The following is a 21,149-nucleotide window of genomic DNA, read 5'->3' as shown; positions in this document are numbered from 1 at the left end:
AACCAGTATACCAGTGTTCAAGTGTTTCTACTTCATAAGAAATATGAGGCTGGTCTCTGCTCAGTTTGGACTATTGATGGTTTGGATCATTGGCTCCTGGGGTTGGTTGAGTAACAAATGCATCCTCTATGACAAGTCAATCAGTCACTGGGTTACCCCTCACAGCTACTGCTCACATGTCTGCGACCTCAAACTCAACCTCTCCATCATCCCATCTCACTACCAGTTCCTCTGGCTCAACGTCAGGAGTGGATCTGTCCTGCAGTCTGGAGCCCTCTCTAGGTTCTATCCTCTACTGACACTTTCTATAAAGGGCTGTCTGCCGACCATTCTCCATGGCACCTTCAAGGGGCTCTCCTGTGTGAAGAAATTGTCTTTGTCCTGCAGTAAGTTCATCACTTCCAATTCATCCCTTCCATCCAACACATTTACTGACCTGACTAGCTTGGAGGAACTGGAAATGATAACTACAGGCTTTCTGTGATGGCACCGGACGCATTGGGAGGGATCCCTCTTCTGAAAAAACTCTCAGTCTACAGCGGCACAGAGGAATTGTCTGATTTTGTTATGTAGGATAGTCAATATGTCACAGTCATTAACTAACCTGTACTTTAGGTCAGAGGAGATAGCCATTTTAAGACACCAGAACTGCTCTGACACGAACGGAGCTGTTCTTGAGCTTCCTCAATTCTATAGTCTTCAATAAGTTATTTTTCTTTCCCTAATGCACGCCAGTTAGAAAATTGAGCATTTAGATGCTTCGAAAACATCTCATTGCTCACTTTGCCCAATGAGCTACAGACACAGCTTATGCAGTCTGGAATTTGGAGACTGCTTGAATTACATTTTTTCAATGAGAAAAGCATTTCCTTTGAGTCTGTTTGTAAAACAGTTTTGAGACTTTCGATTACAAAACTTGATATATGAAAACATGAAACTGGGAACTACTCAGCGTCTGCAGTGAGAAACTGTCAGGGGGTTCAGGTGCTTAGCATCTACTTTCCTGCTGGTGTTAAGGCCAGTGTTAATCTGAGCTTGATCCATGATTTGAAGAATCTCACCGAAAAGAGCGCTTCTGTTCATTTCACTGATATCCTCTCTGAGCCCCCTGATTTAAATGTGCTTTGTGACACTCAGAAGAGTCCTGTCACATGGTTGAAACAAATTCAAATCCCAAACATCACCTCAGAGCAGTTCTGTTGCTTGATCAATCTGAAATGGCTGGATTTAAGATTCAATTATATCACCACTATTGTGGACTTTACATTTAAGGGACTTGGTGAATTGAGGTTCCTAAACCTAGGGAGTAACAACATCTCTCAGATTACAGAGAACAGTTTCTTTGGCCTGCAAAGTTTAGAGATTTTAACACTGTTCAATAATCCAATCATGCAAATTGCAGCATTTGCGTTCATCCACCTCACTTCGCTGACAAATTTAGATTTAGGGTACATTCACCATCCATCCAGCCAGTGGGAGAAACATGTGAGTGTGAATCTGACGCACATATTCGGTCGAGTCTTCCCTCAAGCGCTGACTCACATGAATATAAGCTCCTGGTGTCCTCTCAACATCACCGTCGGCAGCGACAGCACCCCAAAACCAGGCTTCACCCTGCAGCTCTTCACTCCATTGAATGTGATCTTCCAGGACTGCTGGAGACCATTCTTCCAGTCTGTTGTAAACCTCAGGGCTGTAACAGGACATCTTCTGTGTGGGTCTCACTTCGTCGCAAAGTACTTCCTCTCTCCACAGGAGTTTGAGTTTGAGTTGGTTCTCTCACCAGACTTTGTGAGAGAACCAACTGTGGACATGACTAACCTGAACAGGCTTGTGCAGCTGAAGCATCTGAAGCTGACAGGAGTGGACCTCATCGTGCAGCCAGCGCTGGGCATCATGTTCCACAACCTAACCAGGCTGGAGAGCCTGAGCCTAATCGAATGTAGGATCCTCCCTCTGGAGGAGGAGCTGAGCAGAGACCTGCACTCCCTCATTTTGATTCAAGTCCAAGCCCGAGAGGAGTTTAGCATGTTAGAGAGCTTTCCAGAGCCTCTGACCAGCCTGAGGTATATGGAGTTCTTCAGTCCTCGCCTGCACTGCAGCTGTGACAACGCCTGGCTGGACAACTGGGCCAGGAGACAGAGACAAGTCCAGGTATTTTTTTGGCTAAATGGGGAGTTGGAGTTGACATGCAAAAATGAAGATGGCGTCCAGAACTTCCACAGGTACTCTGCGGCCCACTGTTCCCTGGACATGGGCTTTGTCCTGTTCCTCTGCACCTCCCTGGGCCTGCTCCTCTTCATACTGGCTGTGCTGCTCCATCAGCTGGCCGGGGACTACCTACTGGCCTTCTGCCACCCACATCACACGTGGCTGGCTGGAAGAGGCTGTGTGGAGGCCCAACCCCAGGGGTCATCACCGCTTCGATGCCTTTGTGTCTTACAGCGGGAGAGACGAGAACTGGGTGGTGGAGCAGCTGTTGCCGGGCCTGGAGCAGAGGGGGACTCCCTTCCTTTCTCTCTGTCTACACAGCAGGGACTTCCAGCTGGGGAAGGACATCGTGGACAACATCATAGACAGCCTCTACGGCAGCCGCCACACCATGTGTGTGGGGAGTCATCACTACCTGCGCAGTAACTGGTGCTCCCTGGAGCTGCGGCTGGCCACCCTGTGTCTGCTGGTGGACCACAGGGATAACCTCATCCTGGTCTTCCTGGAGGAGTCACTGTCAATAATGGCTGATTCCTGGCTGTGAAACCACCCTCCGAGGATGTCTCAGGGGGAGTGGGATATGCAAAAAACTAATTTCCAATTCACATGCGTACAGTGCCTTCAGAAAGTATTAATACCCCTTGACTTATTCTGTCAAGGGGTGCTGAAGGTGGGTGTGGTGCATGAATCAAGCGCAGGACGCAGAAGCTCAGTCCAAAAGACTTTAGTGCAATATACACGTGGAAAATAAGCACAATAAGCCCGAAGGCGAAATAACGGCGCACACAGGCGTCAAACAAACGGCGCACTAACATGTGCGAAAAACCTCTCCAAAACACTGGAGGGAAGTACGTAGCTCCAACACGAAACAGAAGAGCAATCACACACAAAGACAAACACACACAACGAGAACTAAATAGGACACTAACGAGGACTAACAAGACACAGGTGTACAACATCAAGACAAAACCAAACGAACATGAAACATAGATCGGTGGCAGCTAGTACTCCGGGGATGACGACCGCCGAAGCCTGCCCGAAACAGGAGGAGGAGCAGCCTCGGCCGAAACCGTGACAGTACCCCCCCTTGACGCGCGGCTCCAGCCGTGCGCCGACCCCGGCCTCGGGGACGACCAGGAGGACGCGGAGCAGGGCGCGCGGGATGGTCCCGGTGGAACTCCGACAGGAGAGATGGGTCTAGGATGTCCCTCCGCGGCACCCAGCACCGCTCCTCCGGGCCGTACCCCTCCCACTCCACGAGATACTGGAGACCCCCATCCGGCGTCTTGAGTCCAAGATGGACCGAACGGTGTACGCCGGAGCCCCCTCGATGTCCAGTGGGGGCGGAGGAGTCTCCCCTATCTCATTGTCCTGGAGTGGACCAGCTACCACCGGCCTGAGAAGAGACACATGGAACGAGGGGTTAATATTCTTATACTCAACAGGTAGATGTAACCTATAACACACCTCGTTCAATCTTCTCAGGACTTTAAAGGGCCCCACAAACCGCCGACCCAGCTTCCGGCAGGGCAGGCGGAGGGGTAGGTTTCTGGTAGAGAGCCAGACTCGATCTCCGGGTGCGTACACCGGCCCCTCACTGCGGTGGAGATCGGCGCTCTCCTTGTGACGAAGGACGGCCCGCTGCAGGTGGACGTGGGCAGCGTTCCACGTCTCTTCCGAGCGCCTCATCCAATCATCCACCGCAGGGGCCTCGATCTGGCTCTGCTGCCAAGGTGCCAGAACCGGCTGGTAACCTAACACACATTGGAAGGGGGTTAGGTTGGTAGAGGAGTGGCGGAGAGAGTTCTGGGCCATCTCGGCCCAGGGAATGTACCGTGCCCACACCTCCGGCCGGCCCTGGCAATACGACCTCAGAAACCTGCCCACATCCTGGTTGACACGTTCTACCTGCCCGTTACTCTCCGGGTGGTACCCTGAGGTAAGGCTAACCGAGACCCCCAAACGCTCCATGAACGCTCTCCAAACACGGGAGGTAAACTGGGGGCCTCGATCAGACACTATATCCTCGGGTACCCCGTAATGCCGGAAGACGTGGGTAAATAGGGCCTCAGCGGTCTGTAGGGCAGTAGGAAGACCCGACATAGGGAGAAGACGACAGGCCTTAGAGAACCGGTCCACAACGACCAGGATGGTGGTATTCCCCTGAGAGAGGGGAAGGTCTGTCACAAAATCCACCGAGAGGTGGGACCATGGTCGTTGTGGAACGGGCAGGGGTTGTAACTTACCCCTGGGCAGATGTCGGGGCGCCTTACACTGGGCGCACACCGAGCAGGAGGAGACATAAACCCTCACATCCCTAGCCAAAGTGGGCCACCAGTATTTAGTGCTAAGGCAATGCACTGTCCGGCCAATACCCGGATGTCCAGAGGAGGGTGACGTGTGAGCCCAGTAAATGAGTCGATCCCGAATCTCGAGCGGAATGTACTTCCGACCCTCAGGACACTGTGGAGGGCTGGGGTCGGTACGCAACGCTCGCTCGATTTCGGCATCGACCTCCCACACCACCGGTGCCACAAGGCAAGACTCAGGTAGTATGGGAGTGGGCTCAACGGACCTCTCCTCCGTGTCATACCGCCGGGACAGCGCATCTGCCTTACCATTCTGGGACCCAGGGATGTACGTGATTTTAAATACGAACCTGGTGAGAAACATACTCCATCGAGCCTGGCGAGGGTTCAGTCTCCTCGCTGCCCGGATGTACTCCAGGTTCCGATGGTCAGTCAAAATGAGGAAAGGGTGTTGAGCCCCCTCAAGCCAATGCCTCCACACCTTAAGGGCTTGAACTACAGCTAACAGCTCCCTGTCCCCAACGTCATAGTTACGCTCCGCCGGGCTGAGCTTTTTGAGTAAAAAGCACAGGGGCGGAGTTTAGGTGGCGTGCCGGACCGTTGAGAGAGAACGGCCCCTATACCAGCCTCAGACGCGTCTACCTCAACCTGAAAGGGTATCGGGATCCGGATGCGCCAGCACCGGAGCCGACGTAAACAGGTCCTTCAGTCTCCTAAAGGCCCTGTCCGCATCAGCTGACCACTGCAGGCGCACCGGACCCCCTTTCAGAAGGGACGTGATGGGAGCTGCCACCTGTCCAAAACCCCGGATAAACCTCCGGTAGTAATTCGCAAAGCCCAAGAACTGCTGCACCTCTTTTACAGTGGTTGGAGTTTGCCAATTACGCACAGCGGACACACGATCCACCTCCATTCTCACCCCTGACGCGGACAACCGATAACCCAAAAAAGAGACCGACTCCTGGAAAAACAGACATTTCTCTGCCTTGACATATAGGTCGTGCTCCAACAGCCTCCTCAATACACGACGCACCAGGGTTATATGCTCGGCTCGGGTAGACGAGTACACCAGAATGTCATCAATGTACACGACCACCCCTTGTCCCTGCATATCCCGGAAAATGTCATCTACGAAGGATTGGAAGACTGAGGGAGCATTCATCAACCCATATGGCATGACGAGATATTCGAAATGACCTGATGTGGTACTAAACGCTGTCTTCCATTCGTCGCCCTCCCTAATGCGCACCAAGTTATACGCGCTCCTGAGATCCAATTTTGTGAAAAACCGCGCTCCATGCAATGACTCTGTCATGGTCGCAATCAGAGGGAGTGGATAACTGTATTTCACAGTAATCTGATTGAGACCACGGTAATCAATGCACGGGTGCAACCCTCCATCTTTCTTCTTCACAAAAAAGAAACTCGAGGAGGCGGGAGAAGTGGAGGGCCGAATGTATCCCTGTCTCAAAGATTCGGCTATGTAAGTCTCCATAGCTTTTCTCTCCTCTTGAGACAAAGGATACACGTGGCTCCGTGGGAGCGCTGCTCCTGCCTGGAGATCAATCGCACAATCCCCCTGTCTATGAGGAGGCAACTGCGTCGCCCTAGTTTTACTAAACACGAGAGCTAAATCCCCATATTCAGGCGGAATGTGCAGTGCGGGCACTTGGTTTGGACTTTCCACCGAAGTCGCCCCCCACGGAAACACCCAGACATCGCCCCTCGCACTGAGCAGACCACCCATCGAGAGCCCTCTGTTGCCACGAAATAGCAGGGTTATGGGTGCTAACCAGGGAATTCCCAGCACCACTGGGTACGCAGGAGAGTCGATCAGATACAGCTGTATAGTCTCTTCATGACCCCCCTGCGCACACATCCTAAGTGGTGCTGTGATCTCCCTAATCAACCCCGACCCCAACGGGCGGCTATCTAAGGCATGAACGGGAAAAGGTTTGTCAACAGGTAGGAGAGGGATCCCTAAATCTAAACAAAACTTCCGATCAACAAAATTCCCAGCTGCGCCTGAATCTACTAGCGCCTTATGCTGGGAATGAGGTGCAACCTGTGGAAAACACACAGGTATACAAAAGTGCGCAACAGAAAGCTCTGGGTAAGTGGGACGTCTACTCACCTGGGAGGCCCCCCAGTGCGTGGCCTGTTGTCTTCTCCCCCGGAGAACCCTCCCCAGCACCTGGCCGCAGTGTGCCCTCCACGACCGCACTTGGTGCAGGGAGACAGGCCCCCTCGGGCTCCTCCTCCTCCTTTCTCTAGCGCCGGCACCCCCGAGCTCCATAGGGCTCGGCTCGGAGGTGCCGGAGGGCGGAATGGACGGACCCCCCTCGGGACGTCCACGGGTGGCCAGCAGGGTGTCCAGACGGATGGACATATCGACCAACTGGTCGAAGGTGAGATGGGTATCCCTGCAGGCCAACTCACGTTGAACGTCCTCCCGTAGGCTACATCGAAAATGGTCGATGAGGGCCCGTTCATTCCACCCTGCGTCCGCCGCTAGAGTCCGGAACTCTAGAGCAAACGCCTGTGCGCTCCTCCTCCCCTGTCTCAGGTGGACTAGACGCTCCCCCGCCGCTTTGCCCTCAGGTGGATGGTCGAACACGGCCTTGAAGCGGCGGGAGAACTCGGCGTAGGAGATGGTGTTGGCGTCCATCTTCCTCCACTCGGCGTTAGCCCACTCCAACGCCTTGCCCGTGAGACAGGAGATGAGGGCGGAAACGCTCTCGTGTCCCGAGGGCACCGGGTGTACAGTGGCCAGGTAGAGCTCCACCTGCAGGAGGAACCCCTGACACCCGGCAGCTGTTCCGTCATACGCCCTCGGGAGCGAGAGCCGAATCCCCCTGGGTTCCGGACCTGGGACTGGTGGACCGGCCGATGGGGTTGGCAGGGTAGGTGGAGGTGTGGGTACCCCGCTGGCCTCCCATCGGTGCAGGGTGTTGATGACGTCCTGTAGAGCGGTCCCCAGTTGTCGTATCTGGTCATCTTGGCCGCGAACATGCTCCTCGAGCGACTCAGGCGTAACTGCAGATCCTGCTGATTCCATTGGGGTGTGTGATTCTGTCAAGGGGTGCTGAAGGTGGGTGTGGTGCATGAATCAAGCGCAGGACGCAGAAGCTCAGTCCAAAAGACTTTAGTGCAATATACACGTGGAAAATAAGCACAATAAGCCCGAAGGCGAAATAACGGCGCACACAGGCGTCAAACAAACGGCGCACTAACATGTGCGAAAAACCTCTCCAAAACACTGGAGGGAAGTACGTAGCTCCAACACGAAACAGAAGAGCAATCACACACAAAGACAAACACACACAACGAGAACTAAATAGGACACTAACGAGGACTAACAAGACACAGGTGTACAACATCAAAACAAAACCAAACGAACATGAAACATAGATCGGTGGCAGCTAGTACTCCGGGGACGACGACCGCCGAAGCCTGCCCGAACCAGGAGGAGGAGCAGCCTCGGCCGAAACCGTGACATATTCCACATTTTGTTGTGTTACAGCCTGAATTACAAATGGATTCAATTGTTTTTTTTCGCACCCATATAGACACAATATCCCATAATAACAAAGTGAAAACATGTTTTTAGAAATGTTTGCAAATTTACTGAAAATGAAATACAGAAATATCTAATTTACTTAAGTATTCACACCCCTGAGTCAATACTTTGTAGAAGCACCTTTGGCAGCGATTACAGCTGTGAGTCTGTGTAAGGCACTAAGAGCTTTCTACACCTGGATTGAGCAACATTTGCCCATTATTCTATTAACAATTATTCAAATTGGTTGTTGATCATGCTAGACAACAATTTTCAGGTCGTGCCATATATTTTCAAGTTGATTTAAGTCAAAACTGTAAGTCGGCAACTCAGGAACATTCACTGTCTTCTTGGTAAGCAACTCCATTGTAGATTTGACCTTGTGTTTTAGGTTATTGTCCTGCTGAAATGTGAATTCATCTCCCAGTGTCAGGTGGAAAGCAGACTGAACCAGGTTTTCCTCTAGGATTTTGCCTGTACTTAACTCCATTCCGTTTCTTTTTTCCCCCCCAGTCCTTAATGATCACAAGCATACCCTTAACATGATGCAGCCACCACTATGCTTCAAAATATGGAGAGTAGTACTCAGTAATGTGTTGTATTGGATTTGCCCCAAACATAACACTTGGTAGTGGGCGGCAGGTAGCTTAGTGGTAAAGAGCGTTGTGCCAGTAATCGAAAGGTCGCTGGTTCTAATCCCCGAGCCGACTAGGTGAAAAATCTGTCGATGTGCCCTTGCGCAAGGCACTTAACCCTAATTGCTCTGGATAAGAGCGTCTGCTAAATGACTAAAATGTAAATGTATTCAGGACAAAATGTTAATTGCTTTGCCACATTTTTTGCAGTATTACTTTAGTTCCTTGTTGCAAACAGGATGCATGTTTTGGAATATTTGTATTCTGTACAGGCTTCCTTATTTTCACTCTGTCAATTAGGTTAGTATTGTGGAGTAACTACGATGTTGTTTTCTCTTATCACAGCCTTTAAACTCTAACTGTTTTAAAGTCACCATTGGCCTCATGGTGAAATCCCTGAGCGGTTTCCTTCCTCTCTGGCAACTGAGTTAGGAAGGACGCCTGTATCTTTGTAGTGACTGGGTGTATTGACACACCATCCAAAGTGTAATTAATAACTTCACCATGCTCAAAGGGATATTCAATGTCTGCTTTTGTATTTTTACCGATCTACCAATAGGTGCAATTGGCATTGGAAAACCTCTCTGGTCTTTGTGGTTGAATCTGTGTTTGAAATTCACTGCTCGATTGAGGGACCTTACAGATAATGGTTTGGTTGGGTACAGAGATGAGGTAGTCATTCAGAAATCATGTTAAACATTATTATTGCACACAGAGTTAGTTCATACAACTTATTATGGGACTTGTTAAGCAAATTTTTACTCCTGAACTTATTTAAGCTTTCCATAACAAAGGGGTTGAATACTTATTGACTCAAGACATTTCAGCTTTAAATTTTTTATTTATTAAAAAAATATTCTACAAACATAATTCAATTTTGGGCCTCCCGAGTGGCGCAGCAGTTTAAGGCACTGCATTGCAGTGCTAGAGACGTCACTACAGACCTGGGTTCGATCCCGGGCTGTATCACAACCGGCCGTGATCGGGAGTCCCATAGGACGGCGCACAATTGGCCCAGCATCGTCTGGGTTAGGGGAGGGTTTGGCCAGGGGGGCTTTACGCCCATTGGGGAGTTGCAGCGATGAGATAAAAATACAATAAATAAATAAAACCATTATTCCACTTTGACATTATAGGATATTGCGTGTAGGCCAGTGACACAAAACTCAATTTAATCTATTTTAAATTCAGGCTGTAACACAACAAAATGTAGAAAAATTCAAGGGGTGTGAATACTTTCTGAAGACACTGTATAATATACACTTGTACATACAGTATGTGAAACAGGACAGATGTAAGCACCCACCTAATTATTATTTGTATTATTATAATGACTTATCAACAAGATTATTACTTCCTCCTACGTAACTAACTGTATCACAACAGAAGTATTTTACAGAAGAGAAAATGTTTCTTTTTTCCATGGTGTTCTGTTCTGTTCCTTTTACTGCAACAGAAGTATTTTACAGAAGAGAAAATGTTTCTTTTTTCCATGGTGTTCTGTTCTGTTCCTTTTACTGCAACAGAAGTATTTTACAGAAGAGAAAATGTTTCTTTTTTCCATGGTGTTCTGTTCTGTTCCTTTTACTGCAACAGAAGTATTTTACAGAAGAGAAAATGTTTCTTTTTTCCATGGTGTTCTGTTCTGTTCCTTTTACTGCAACAGAAGTATTTTACAGAAGAGAAAATGTTTCTTTTTTCCATGGTGTTCTGTTCTGTTCCTTTTACTGCAACAGCTTTTCCTTTCCTTTAGGTCATTTTTTCATTCAACATTTACAAATAAATTGTTCTTGTTTGATATTTTGTTCTTGTTGTTGTTGCTGTTTTTACCTTGAATAAAACTCCCTCTTAGAGGAGGAAAAGTATGTTTCTTGTGTAACTTGCTCTATATTAAATATTATATTAGTTTATTATTAACAATGATGTTATTGAGGATTGGCCAGTAACACATGACTTATAATAATTGAACAAGAAAACCTTTAATGAATGCCTAACAAATGTCTAACATGGCATAATTAAGCCCTATTAACTACTTGTATACACACTTATAAACTACAAATGAGTAGCTAATATGTGTACCTTATAATAAAGTGTTACCATGGTCCATTACTAGGTTCTTTGTTAATTTATATGTTGTGGAGATGCACGAGTATTGACTAATGTGTGGCCCATTGACAGCTACAGTGCATTCGGAAAGTATTCAGACCCCTTGACCTTTCCCACATTTTGTTACGTTACAGCCTTATTCTAAAATGGATTAAATTGTTTTCCCCCCTCATCAATCTACACACAATACCCCATAATGACAAAGCAAAAACAGGTTTTTAGAAATTTTAGCAAATGTATTACAAATGAAAAACAGAAATACCTTATTTACATAAGTATTCAGACCCTTTGCTATGAAACTCGAAATTGAGCTCAGATGCATCCTGTTCCCATTGATCATCCTTGAGATGTTTCTACAACGTGATTGGAGTCCAACTGTGGTAAATTCAATTGATTGGACCTGATTTGGAAAGGTACACACCTGTCTATATAAGGTCTCACAGTTGACAGTGCATGTTAGAGCAAAAAACCAAACCATGAGGTCGAAGGAATTGTCCGTAGAGTGCAGAGACAGGATTGTGTCGAGGCACAGATCTGGGGAAGGATACCAAAAAATTTCTGCAGCATTGAAGGTCCCCAAGAACACAGTGGCCTCCATCATTCTTAAATGGAAGAAGTTTGGAACCACCAAGACTCTTCCTAGAGCTGGCCACCTGGCTAAACTGAGCAATCGGGGGAGAAGGGCCTTGGTCAGGGAGGTGACCAAGAACCCGATGGTCACTCTGACAGAGCTCCAGAGTTTCTCTGTGGAGATAGGAGAACCTTCCAGAAGGACAACCATCTCTGCAGCACTCCACCAATCAGGTCTTTATGGTAGAGTGGCCAGACGGAAGCTACTCCTCAGTAAAAGGCACATGACAGCCCGCTTGGGAGTTTGCCAAAAGGCACCTAAAGAACTCTGACCATGAGAAACAAGATTCTCTGATCTGATAAAACCAAGATTGAACTCTTTGGCCTGAATGCCAAGCGTCACATCTGGAGGAAACCTGGCACCATCCCTACGGTGAAGCATGGTGGTGGCAGCATCATGTTATGGGGATGTTTTTCAGCGGCAGGGACTGGGAGACTAGTCAGGATCAAGGGAAAGATGAACAGAGCAAAGTACAGAGAGATCCTTGATGAAAACCTGCTCCAGAGAGAGCTCAGGACCTCAGACTGGGGCGAAGGTTCACCTTCCAACAGGACAACAACCCTAAGTACACAGCCAAGACAACGCAGGAGTGGCTTCGGGACAAGTCTCTGAATGTCCTTGAGTGGCCCAGCCAGAGCCCGGATTTGAACCTGATTGAACATCTCTGGAGAGACCTGAAAGTAGCTGTGCAGTGATGCTCCCCATCCAACCTGACAGAGCTTGAGAGGATCTGCAGAGAAGAATGGGGGAAACTCCCCAAATACAGGTGTGCCAAGCTTGTAGCGTCATACCCAAGAAGACTCTAGGCTGTAATCGCTGCCAAAGGTGCTTCAAAAAAGTACGGAGTAAAGGGTCTGAAAATTAGCAAACATTTCTAAAAACCTGTTTATGCTTTGTCATCATGGGGTATTGTGTGTAGATTAATGAGGGGGGAAAACAATTTAATCCATTTTAGAATAAGGCTGTAAAGTAACAAAATGTGGAAAAAGTAAATGGGTCTGAATACTTTCCGAATGCACTGTATATGTTTAGACAGAGTAAAAGTACAGTGGTCCATTGACAGGTCTAAGATCAGTTCAGAACCACCTCTTCTGTTCCTGGCCATTGACAGCGCTATATGTGTCAATGGCCAGGAACAGGAACGCTATATAGTATGCTAACTATTCTAGCTAACTAACTGGCTGAATAAGTTGACGACGGACTCGCTCAAGCTGTCGGGACTAACCCACAACGTTAGACACGGACACGAATGATCTGCTTGGCGTGTTGACACACTGGTGGTTTGTTGTGGCCGAGTATTGGTGCTAAACCGTGTTGTTGGAGTCCGACATGCTAGCTGGCTGTGGCGTCTTATGACTAGGTGCCCTGGACGATTTTCACGGAAGAATACTGTACCAAGTTAGCTAGCTGAATAAACTAAGTTAGTCTATTCCTAGAAAACATTGAACCGCTGTAGTTTACAACAATTATAGTTTCTGAGGTGGAAGTTGGGAGAGTTATATTTGGGTGTTGTGGTGAGGGAGGCCCCGCTCTCTCCTTTCCCAGATGTTTAGTTCATTTCATTCCGATCTCCTTTGCATTATTGTAGCCATTTTCTGTAGCCTGTCAACTATGCCTCTGTCTATCCCTGTTCTCTCCTCTCCGCACAGGCTATACAAACGCCTCACACCGCGTGGCTGCTGCCTCTCTAACCTGGTGGTCCCTGCACGCACCACCCATGTGGAGTTCCAGGTCTCAGGCAGCCTCTGGAACTGCCGTTCTAATGCCAACAAGGCAGAGTTCATCTCAGCCTATGCTACCCTCCAGTCCCTCGACTTCTTGGCGCTGACAGAAACATGGATTACCACTGAAAACACTGCTACTCTTACTGCTCTCTCCTCGTCTGACCATGTGTTCTCGCATACCCCGAGAGCATTACATTTACATTTTAGTAATTTAGCAGACGCTCTTATCCAGAGCGACTTACAGGAGCAATTAGGGTTAAGTGCCTTGCTCAAGGGCACATCGACTGATTTTTCACCTAGTCGGCTCGGGGATTAGAACCAGCGACCTTTCGGTTACTGGCACAACGCTCTTAACCACTAAGCTACCTGCCGCCATCTGGTCAGCGGGGTGGTGGCACAGGAATCCTCATCTCTCCCAAGTGGACATTCTCTATTTTTCCCCTGACCCATCTGTCTATCTCCTCATTTGAATTCCATGCTGTCACAGTCACTAGCCCATTTAAGCTTAACATCCTTGTCATTTATCGCCCTCCAGGTTCCCTTGGCGAGTTCATCAATGAGCTTGACAAGTTCCTTTCCTGAGGATGGCTCACCCCTCACAGTTCTCGGGGACTTCAACCTCCCTACGTCTACCTTTGACTCATTTCTCTCTGCCTCCTTCTTTCCACTCCTCTCCTCTTTTGATCGCACCCTCTCACCGTCCCCCCCTACTCACAAGGCAGGCAATACGCTTGACCTCATCTTTACTAGATGCTGTTCTTCTACTAATCTCACTGCAACTCCCCTCCATGTCTCCGACCACTACTTTGTATCCTTTTCTCTCTCGCTCTCCTCCAACACTACTCACTCTGCCCCTACTCAGATGGTAATGCGCCGTCGCAACCTTCGCTCTCTCTCTCCCGCTACTCTCTCCTCTTCCATCCTATCATCTCTTCCCTCTGCTCAATCCTTCTACCTCCAATCTCCTGATTCTGCCTCCTCAACCCTCCTCTCCTCCCTTTCTGCATCCTTTGACTCTCTATGTCCCCTATCCTCCCGGCCGGCTCGGTCCTCCCCTCCAGCTTCGTGGCTTGATGACTCATTGCAAGCTAACAGAACAGGGCTCCGGGCAGCCGAGCGGAAATGGATTAAAACTAGACTCCCTGCGGACCTGGCATCTTTTCACTCCCTCCTCTCTACATTTTCTTCATCTGTTTCTGCTGCTAAAGCCACTTTCTAGTACTCTAAATTCCAAGCATCTGCCTCTAACCCTAGGCAACTCTTTGCCACCTTCTCCTCCCTGCTGAATCCTCCTCCCCCTCCCCCCTCCTCCCTCTCTGTGGATGACTTCGTCAACTATTTTGAAAAGAAGGTTGACGACATCCGATCCTCGTTTGTTAAGTCAAATGACACTGCTGGTCCTGCTCACACTGCCCTACCCTATGCTTTGACTTATTTCTCCCCTCTCTCTCCAGATAAAATCTTGCGACTTGTGACGGCCGGCCGCCCAACAACCTGCCCGCTTGACCCTATCCCCTCCTCTCTTCTCCAGACCATCTCCGGTAACCTTCTCCCTTACCTCACCTCGCTCATCAACTCATCCTTGACCGCTGGCTATGTCCCTTCCGTCTTCAAGAGAGCGAGAGTTGCACCCCTTCTCAAAAAACCAACACTCAATCCCTCTGATGTCAACAACTACAGACCAATATCCCTTCTTTCTTTTCTCTCCAAAACTCTTGAGCGTGCCGTCTTTAGCTAACTCTCTTGCTATCTCTCTCAGAATGACCTTCTTGATCCAAACCAGTCAGGTTTCAAGACTGGTCATTCAACTGAGACTGCTCTTATCTGTGTCACGGAGGCTCTCCGCACTGCTAAAGCTAACTCTCTCTCCTCTGCTCTTGTCCTTCTAGACCTGTCTGCTGCCTTTGATACTGTGAACCATCAGATCCTCCTCTCCACCCTCTCCAAGCTGGGCATCTCCGGCGCGGCTCACTCTTGGATTGCGTCCTACCTGACCGGTCGCTCCTACCAAGTGGCGTGGCGAGAAGCTGTCTCCGCACCACGTGCTCTCACCACTGGTGTCCCCCAGGGCTCAGTTCTAGGCCCTCTCCTATTCTCGCTATACACCAAGTCACTTGGCTCTGTCATATCCTCACATGGCCTCTCCTATCATTGCTATTCAGACGACACACAACTAATATTCTCCTTTCCCCCTTCTGATAACCAGGTGGTGAATCGCATCTCTGCATGTCTGGCAGACATATCAGTGTGGATGACAGATCACCACCTCAATCTGAACCTTGGGATAGGATAAAGTAATCCTTCTACCCCCCACTGCTGAAGTGGTTATCCCACTGGCTATAAGGTGAATAAACCAATTTGTAAGTCGCTCTGGATAAGAGCGTCTGCTAAATGACGTAAATGTAAATGTAAATGTAAATGCTATAAAGACAGTAACAGTGCAGTCCATTGACAGGTCTGAGATCTGCCCAGGGCCTCACCTCTTCTGCTCGTGCAGCAGGGAGAACAGGGAGCCCCCAGAGACATATTGGGTGGCGATGGCGAACTGGCTGGGGTCGTCCAGACACGCCCCCACAAACTGGATGACACAGGGGTGGTTGAGACGACACAGGATGGACACCTCCCTGCAGAACATGTCCACATCTGACTTGGAGCAGTACGTGTTGGCCCGATACCTATAGAGAGGAGAATTAAAGTTAGTTCCTATTTCATTCATTTGTGTCTCAGAATTGTATTTAATATTTTAGTAGTTCGTATTTAAGTCATTTGTATTTTAGCATTTTATGTTGTATTTTAGTCCTTTGTATTTACATTCATTTTGCGAGCCAAGAGCAATGCTAACCAATGTTAGAGATGTTAATCCTTAGACTTACCTACCTTTTGATGGCAACGACCTGGTTCTTACACTTGCCTCTATAGACCTTTCCAAAGGAGCCTGTGGGTAGAAAATATATTATACTATTCAATATAGTCTGTATGTGCAAAAAGCATGTTGTTAAGGAAAACAGTATAGGGTTGAATCTGTCCGTAATACCTGAACCAATGATCTCATTGAACTCCAGGTCAGAGAGCTGCAGTTGGAAGCTTGAGTGGAGGCTGGCCCGGAGGAGAAGAACATCTGCCTTTTCTAAAGAGAGATAATAAAATGTTCAAGGTCATTTGAGTCTTATTTTGAATCAAGTGATCAATGATCAAGAAATGTGTCAAAAACAAACAGATATCAGGTAGGCTAAACTAGGAAAATATATAATTGACCATCAGTCAGTCCGCAGATTATCATTAGCCTGGTGTTTACTATATTGATTACCAGATCATAATTAAAAGACACACCGAGTCCAGGGCTGTCCCCGACAAAAAGAAATGTTGGTCGACCAAGAGTCGTCTGTTCGTTCGACCAATCAATTGGTCAAAATGTTTAAACGTGTATATTTCCATATGGTGGTGGCAGCATCATGCTGTGGGGATGTTTTTCAGCGGCAGGGACTGGGAGACTAGTCAGGATCGAGGGAAAGATGAACGGAGCAAAGTACAGGGAGATCCTTGATGAAAATCTGCCCCAGAGCGCTCACGACCTCAGACTGGGGCGAAGGTAACCTGCCAACAGGACAACGACCCTAAGCACACAGCCAAGACAACGCAGGAGAGGCTTCGGGACAAGTCTCTAAATGTCCTTGAGTGTCCCAGCCAGAGCCCGGACTTGAACCCGATCGAACATCTCTGGAGAGACCTGAAAATAGCTGTGCAGCGACGCTCCCAATACTACCTGACAGAGCTTGAGAGGATCTGCAGAGAAGAATGGGAGAAACTCCCCAAATACAGGTGTACAAAGTTTATAGCATCATACCCAAGAAGACTCTAGGCTGTAATCGATGACAAAGGTGCTTCAACAAAGTACTGAGTAAAGGGTCTGAATACTTACAGTACCCGTCAAAGGTTTCGACACACCTACTCATTCAAGGGTTTTTCTTAATTTTTGCTATTTTCTACATTGTAGAATAATAGTGAAGACATCAAAACTATGAAGTAACACATTTGGAATCATGTAGTAACCAAAAAAGTGTTAAACAAATCAACATATATGTTATATTTGAGATTCTTCAAAGTAGCCACCCTTTGCCTTGATGACAGCTTTGCACACTCTTGGCATTCTCTCAACCAGCTTCACCTGGAATGCTTTTCCAACAGTCTTGAAGGAGTTCCCACATATGCTGAGCACTTGTTGGCTGCTTTTCCTTTACTCTGCGGTCCAACTCTTCCCAAACCATCTCTATTGGGTTGAGGTCTGGTGATTGTGGAGGCCAGGTCATCTGATGCAGCATTCCATCACTCTCCTTCTTGGTCAAATAGCCCTTACACAGCCTGGAGGTGTGTTGGGTCATTGTCTTGTTGAAAAACAAATGTTAGTCCCACTAAGCACAAACCAGATGGGATGGCGTATCGCTAAATAATTCTGTGGTAGCCATGCTGGTTAAGTGTGCCTTGAATTCTAAATACCACCAGCAAAGCACCCCCACACCATCACACCTCCTCCTCCATGCTTCACGGTGGGAACTACACGTTTGGAGATAATCCGTTTACCTACTCTGCGTCTCACAAAGACACGGCGGTTTGAACCAAAAATCTCAAATTTGGACTCATCAGACCAAAGGACAGATTTCCACTGGTCTAATACCCATTGCTCGTGTTTCTTGGCCCAAGCAAGTCTCTTCTTCTTATTGGTGTCCTTTAGTAGTGGTTTCTTTGCAGCAATTCGACCATGAATGCTTGAGGTGAGATGTGTCTGTTACTTGAACTCTGTGAAGCATATATGTGGGCTGCAATCTGAGATGCAGTTAACTCTAATGAACTTATCCTCTGCAGCAGAGGTAACTCTGGGTCTTCCTTTCTTGTGGCGGTCCTCATAAGAGCCAGTTTCATCATAGCGCTTGATGGTTTTTGCGACTACACTTGAATAAACTTTCAAAGTTCTTGAAATGTTCCTGATAGACTGACATTCATGTCTTAAAGTAATGATGGACTGTCGTTTCTCTTTGCTTATGTGAGCTGTTCTTGCCACAATATGGACTTGGTCTTTTACCAAATAGGGCTATCTTCTGTATACCACCCCTACCTTGTCACAACACAACTGATTGGCTCAAACGCATTAAGAAGGAAAGAAATTCCACAAATTAACTTTTAAGAAGGCACACCTGTTAATTGAAATGCATTCCAGGTGACTACCTCATGAAGCTGGTTGAGAGAATGCCAAGAGTGTGCAAAGCTGTCATCAAGGCAAAGGGTGGCTACTAAAATATAAAATATATTTTGATTTGTGTAACACTTTTTTGGTTACTACATAATTCCATATATTCTACTATGTAGAAAATAGTACAAATAAAGAAAAGCCCTTGAATGAGTAGGTGTGTTCAGACTTTTGACTGGTACTGTATGTAAATGTTATATTTCAGTTATTTATTTGTAATATATTTGCAAAAAAATCTAAAAAACTGTTTTGCTTTGTCATTATGGGGTATTGTGTGTTGATTGATGAGGCGGAAAAAACGATTTTATCCATATTAGAATAAGGCTGTAATGTAACAAAATGTGGAAATTGTCAAGGGGTCTGAATACTTTCCGAATGCACTGTAAATACATAATTTCTGACCGAAAAGTTCTGTTACCAAACTCCCTCGTTTGTTTAGGAAAAACATTCCATATTCCCTCAACCGCTTTACGTCACACATGTATGCATCGCATGCACGTGACCAAAGACCTATTCTCACGGGACTAGTATTATTAGAGAACATCGGTTATCTAATTATTACTCCAGAATGTCCGCTATTCCAGAGTAAGATTCGGACGGCATTAGTTTTTTCCCCTGTAATTTGTATTTTAAAAAATAAATACATTGACAGTTATGACGGAAGCCTGGATGTTTAAATTCTAGGTATGAAGATACAGTATTTCAACATGTCCAGGTGATAGGGACACACTGATAACTCAAGCTTGGTTCCCAAGTTTCTAAACCATACCAAACCATCTTTGGTATATTATCCACATAATATTTGAATTGAGGAAGTGTGATCATAATCATTAGGCTATTTTAGCGATCAACAGTACATCCTAAATGCCCCCCAGCCTTCAGATGTGAGCAATTTCACTTGAGATGCGTTTTAAGGCTTTGGATGAGAAAATGAATGTATAATTTCAAACGTTTAGGTCAGTTGTATGCTGCTTTGCGATCTATTAACAGCAAGGGTTGCATTAAATAGGCTCAATAATTGTTTTTTACGGATGCGTTTGCCAATATTATATTCATACGCACAAAACATATAAACAAAAGCATTCACTGGGAAAGTTGCTAGGCTACATGTAGGCCGTTCATATATAGTTTATACGCAGCACTTAGTTCAATTTATCCAATCAGTTATTATTTTCTTGCGCAAACCGCGAGCAACACCTGTCAAACTCAGACCTTTCGTTCAAAACACAAGGATGTCGATTCGCACGGGACTAGTATTATCAGAGGACCTTGGAGTTCACAAAAAAGCAGTAGGTTATTCTGGCTGGAATTGTTACTCACCTGCATGTAAAAATTACTGACATGGCAGATTGGTATGGGACCAAAATTACAGATGTGGTGTTTTGTGCTCATGCACATAATTACATTGCCCAACCTCCCCTAGTAAAACTAATCAAGTCCGAATAGGGCACAATAGGGTTTGACCTATAGCATATCATAATCACATAAAATGGTATAACAAACTCTGAACACTGTAACCCATGTGACAGCAAAATGGATGCAGATGACCTGACAAATAAACTTGAAATGGGGAATGTTTACTGGTTGTGCAGGAGGTAAAGAGGAAGACAGATGTGTAGAATACATTTTACTAGTTGTGGAAAATACTGGCGATTAAGAAAAATAAGTTATGGAGCAAGCACTGCGTCATATTATGTGCGCCAAACAGGTGCTTTATACAATACAATATAATTTTCCTGACCATTTAGAACAATGTAAACACTCAATAAATGATAAGCTTCCAGAGAGTCTGTTGTAACGTTTTTTTTAAAGCCTTTATTACAGCAAAGACTAAAAACAGGCATTCATTCGTGAATGCCATTTCCGACTTGGAACGTTTTATTTATTGTTTAAGCTAATTATTCAAAGCTCGCTTTATTTTATATGAAAACTAAAATGCTTGATTGCATTTCAAATCAGGAATGACTGGTATGCTGTGGCCTAAGTAAGTTATACAGTATTAAGACTAAACAGGATGTGCTCTTAGGCCTACAGCTCAATGTTGGTTATACAAGGCTGCTATACTAAGCCTACTAATGACAATAACATTACTTATGATCATAATAATAATAATAATAACAATAAGAGGAGATCAAGAAAAAGGAGCGTTATTATTATTATAAATATTATTTTCCAGACAATTTGGAACAGTTTAAACAACAGTAAATAAATTATAAATAATACCAGACAGGCTGTTCTATCCAAAAAAAAGTATAAAGCCTTTATTACAGCAAAGCAAAGATTAAAAACAGCTGAATTTGTGGAATTGTTTAGTTGACATGTCGTTGCATGAGGCTTGGTGCTCACGGAATCAGTAGGCTATTAAACTCAAACAGGCAACAGAAGCAGGATCTGTATTATTTCTGTAGATATATTGATGATTTATAAACCAGGCACATTTAACAGTTAGGCTGTTGAATATAGACCTAATTAAGTTGGGGTTTCCTCTCTCCTCACTTTTCTTAGACAATAAGGCGAGGGCTGTTTTCTCATCTCCTCATTCTGCTGCTGCCTCCGCCGCATTGTTCTCAACACCAATATGCTGGTTAACTTTGCTATTATGCACATAGCAACATGGTCTAGGAAAAGGCGCCAATTAAACAGCGCATTGATGTGTTTCTGAACCGCGGACAGCGACCACTATCCAACGAGGGAGAAAGCGCATTTGTTATAAAATAATATTATTTGTATTA

General features: G+C 46.4%; 1 protein-coding gene across 1 annotated transcript in view; it reads right to left on the bottom strand.

Annotated features, from left to right (window-relative positions):
• The window catches only part of tnni3k (TNNI3 interacting kinase), a 48,811-nt gene that overhangs the window by 9,875 nt on the left and 17,787 nt on the right, over window positions 1-21,149 (bottom strand). Inside the window, exons 14-16 of the mRNA XM_041889796.2 lie at window positions 16,210-16,302; window positions 16,053-16,110; window positions 15,656-15,850 (exon numbers count right to left, since the gene is read on the bottom strand). Coding sequence (XP_041745730.1) covers window positions 15,656-15,850; window positions 16,053-16,110; window positions 16,210-16,302 — 346 coding nt within the window. The remainder of the gene's footprint in view (window positions 1-15,655; window positions 15,851-16,052; window positions 16,111-16,209; window positions 16,303-21,149) is intronic.

This window comes from Coregonus clupeaformis, chromosome 11, assembly GCF_020615455.1.
Source record: "Coregonus clupeaformis isolate EN_2021a chromosome 11, ASM2061545v1, whole genome shotgun sequence".
NCBI lineage: Eukaryota > Metazoa > Chordata > Actinopteri > Salmoniformes > Salmonidae > Coregonus > Coregonus clupeaformis.
This window is presented reverse-complemented; position numbering and strand designations above follow the sequence as displayed.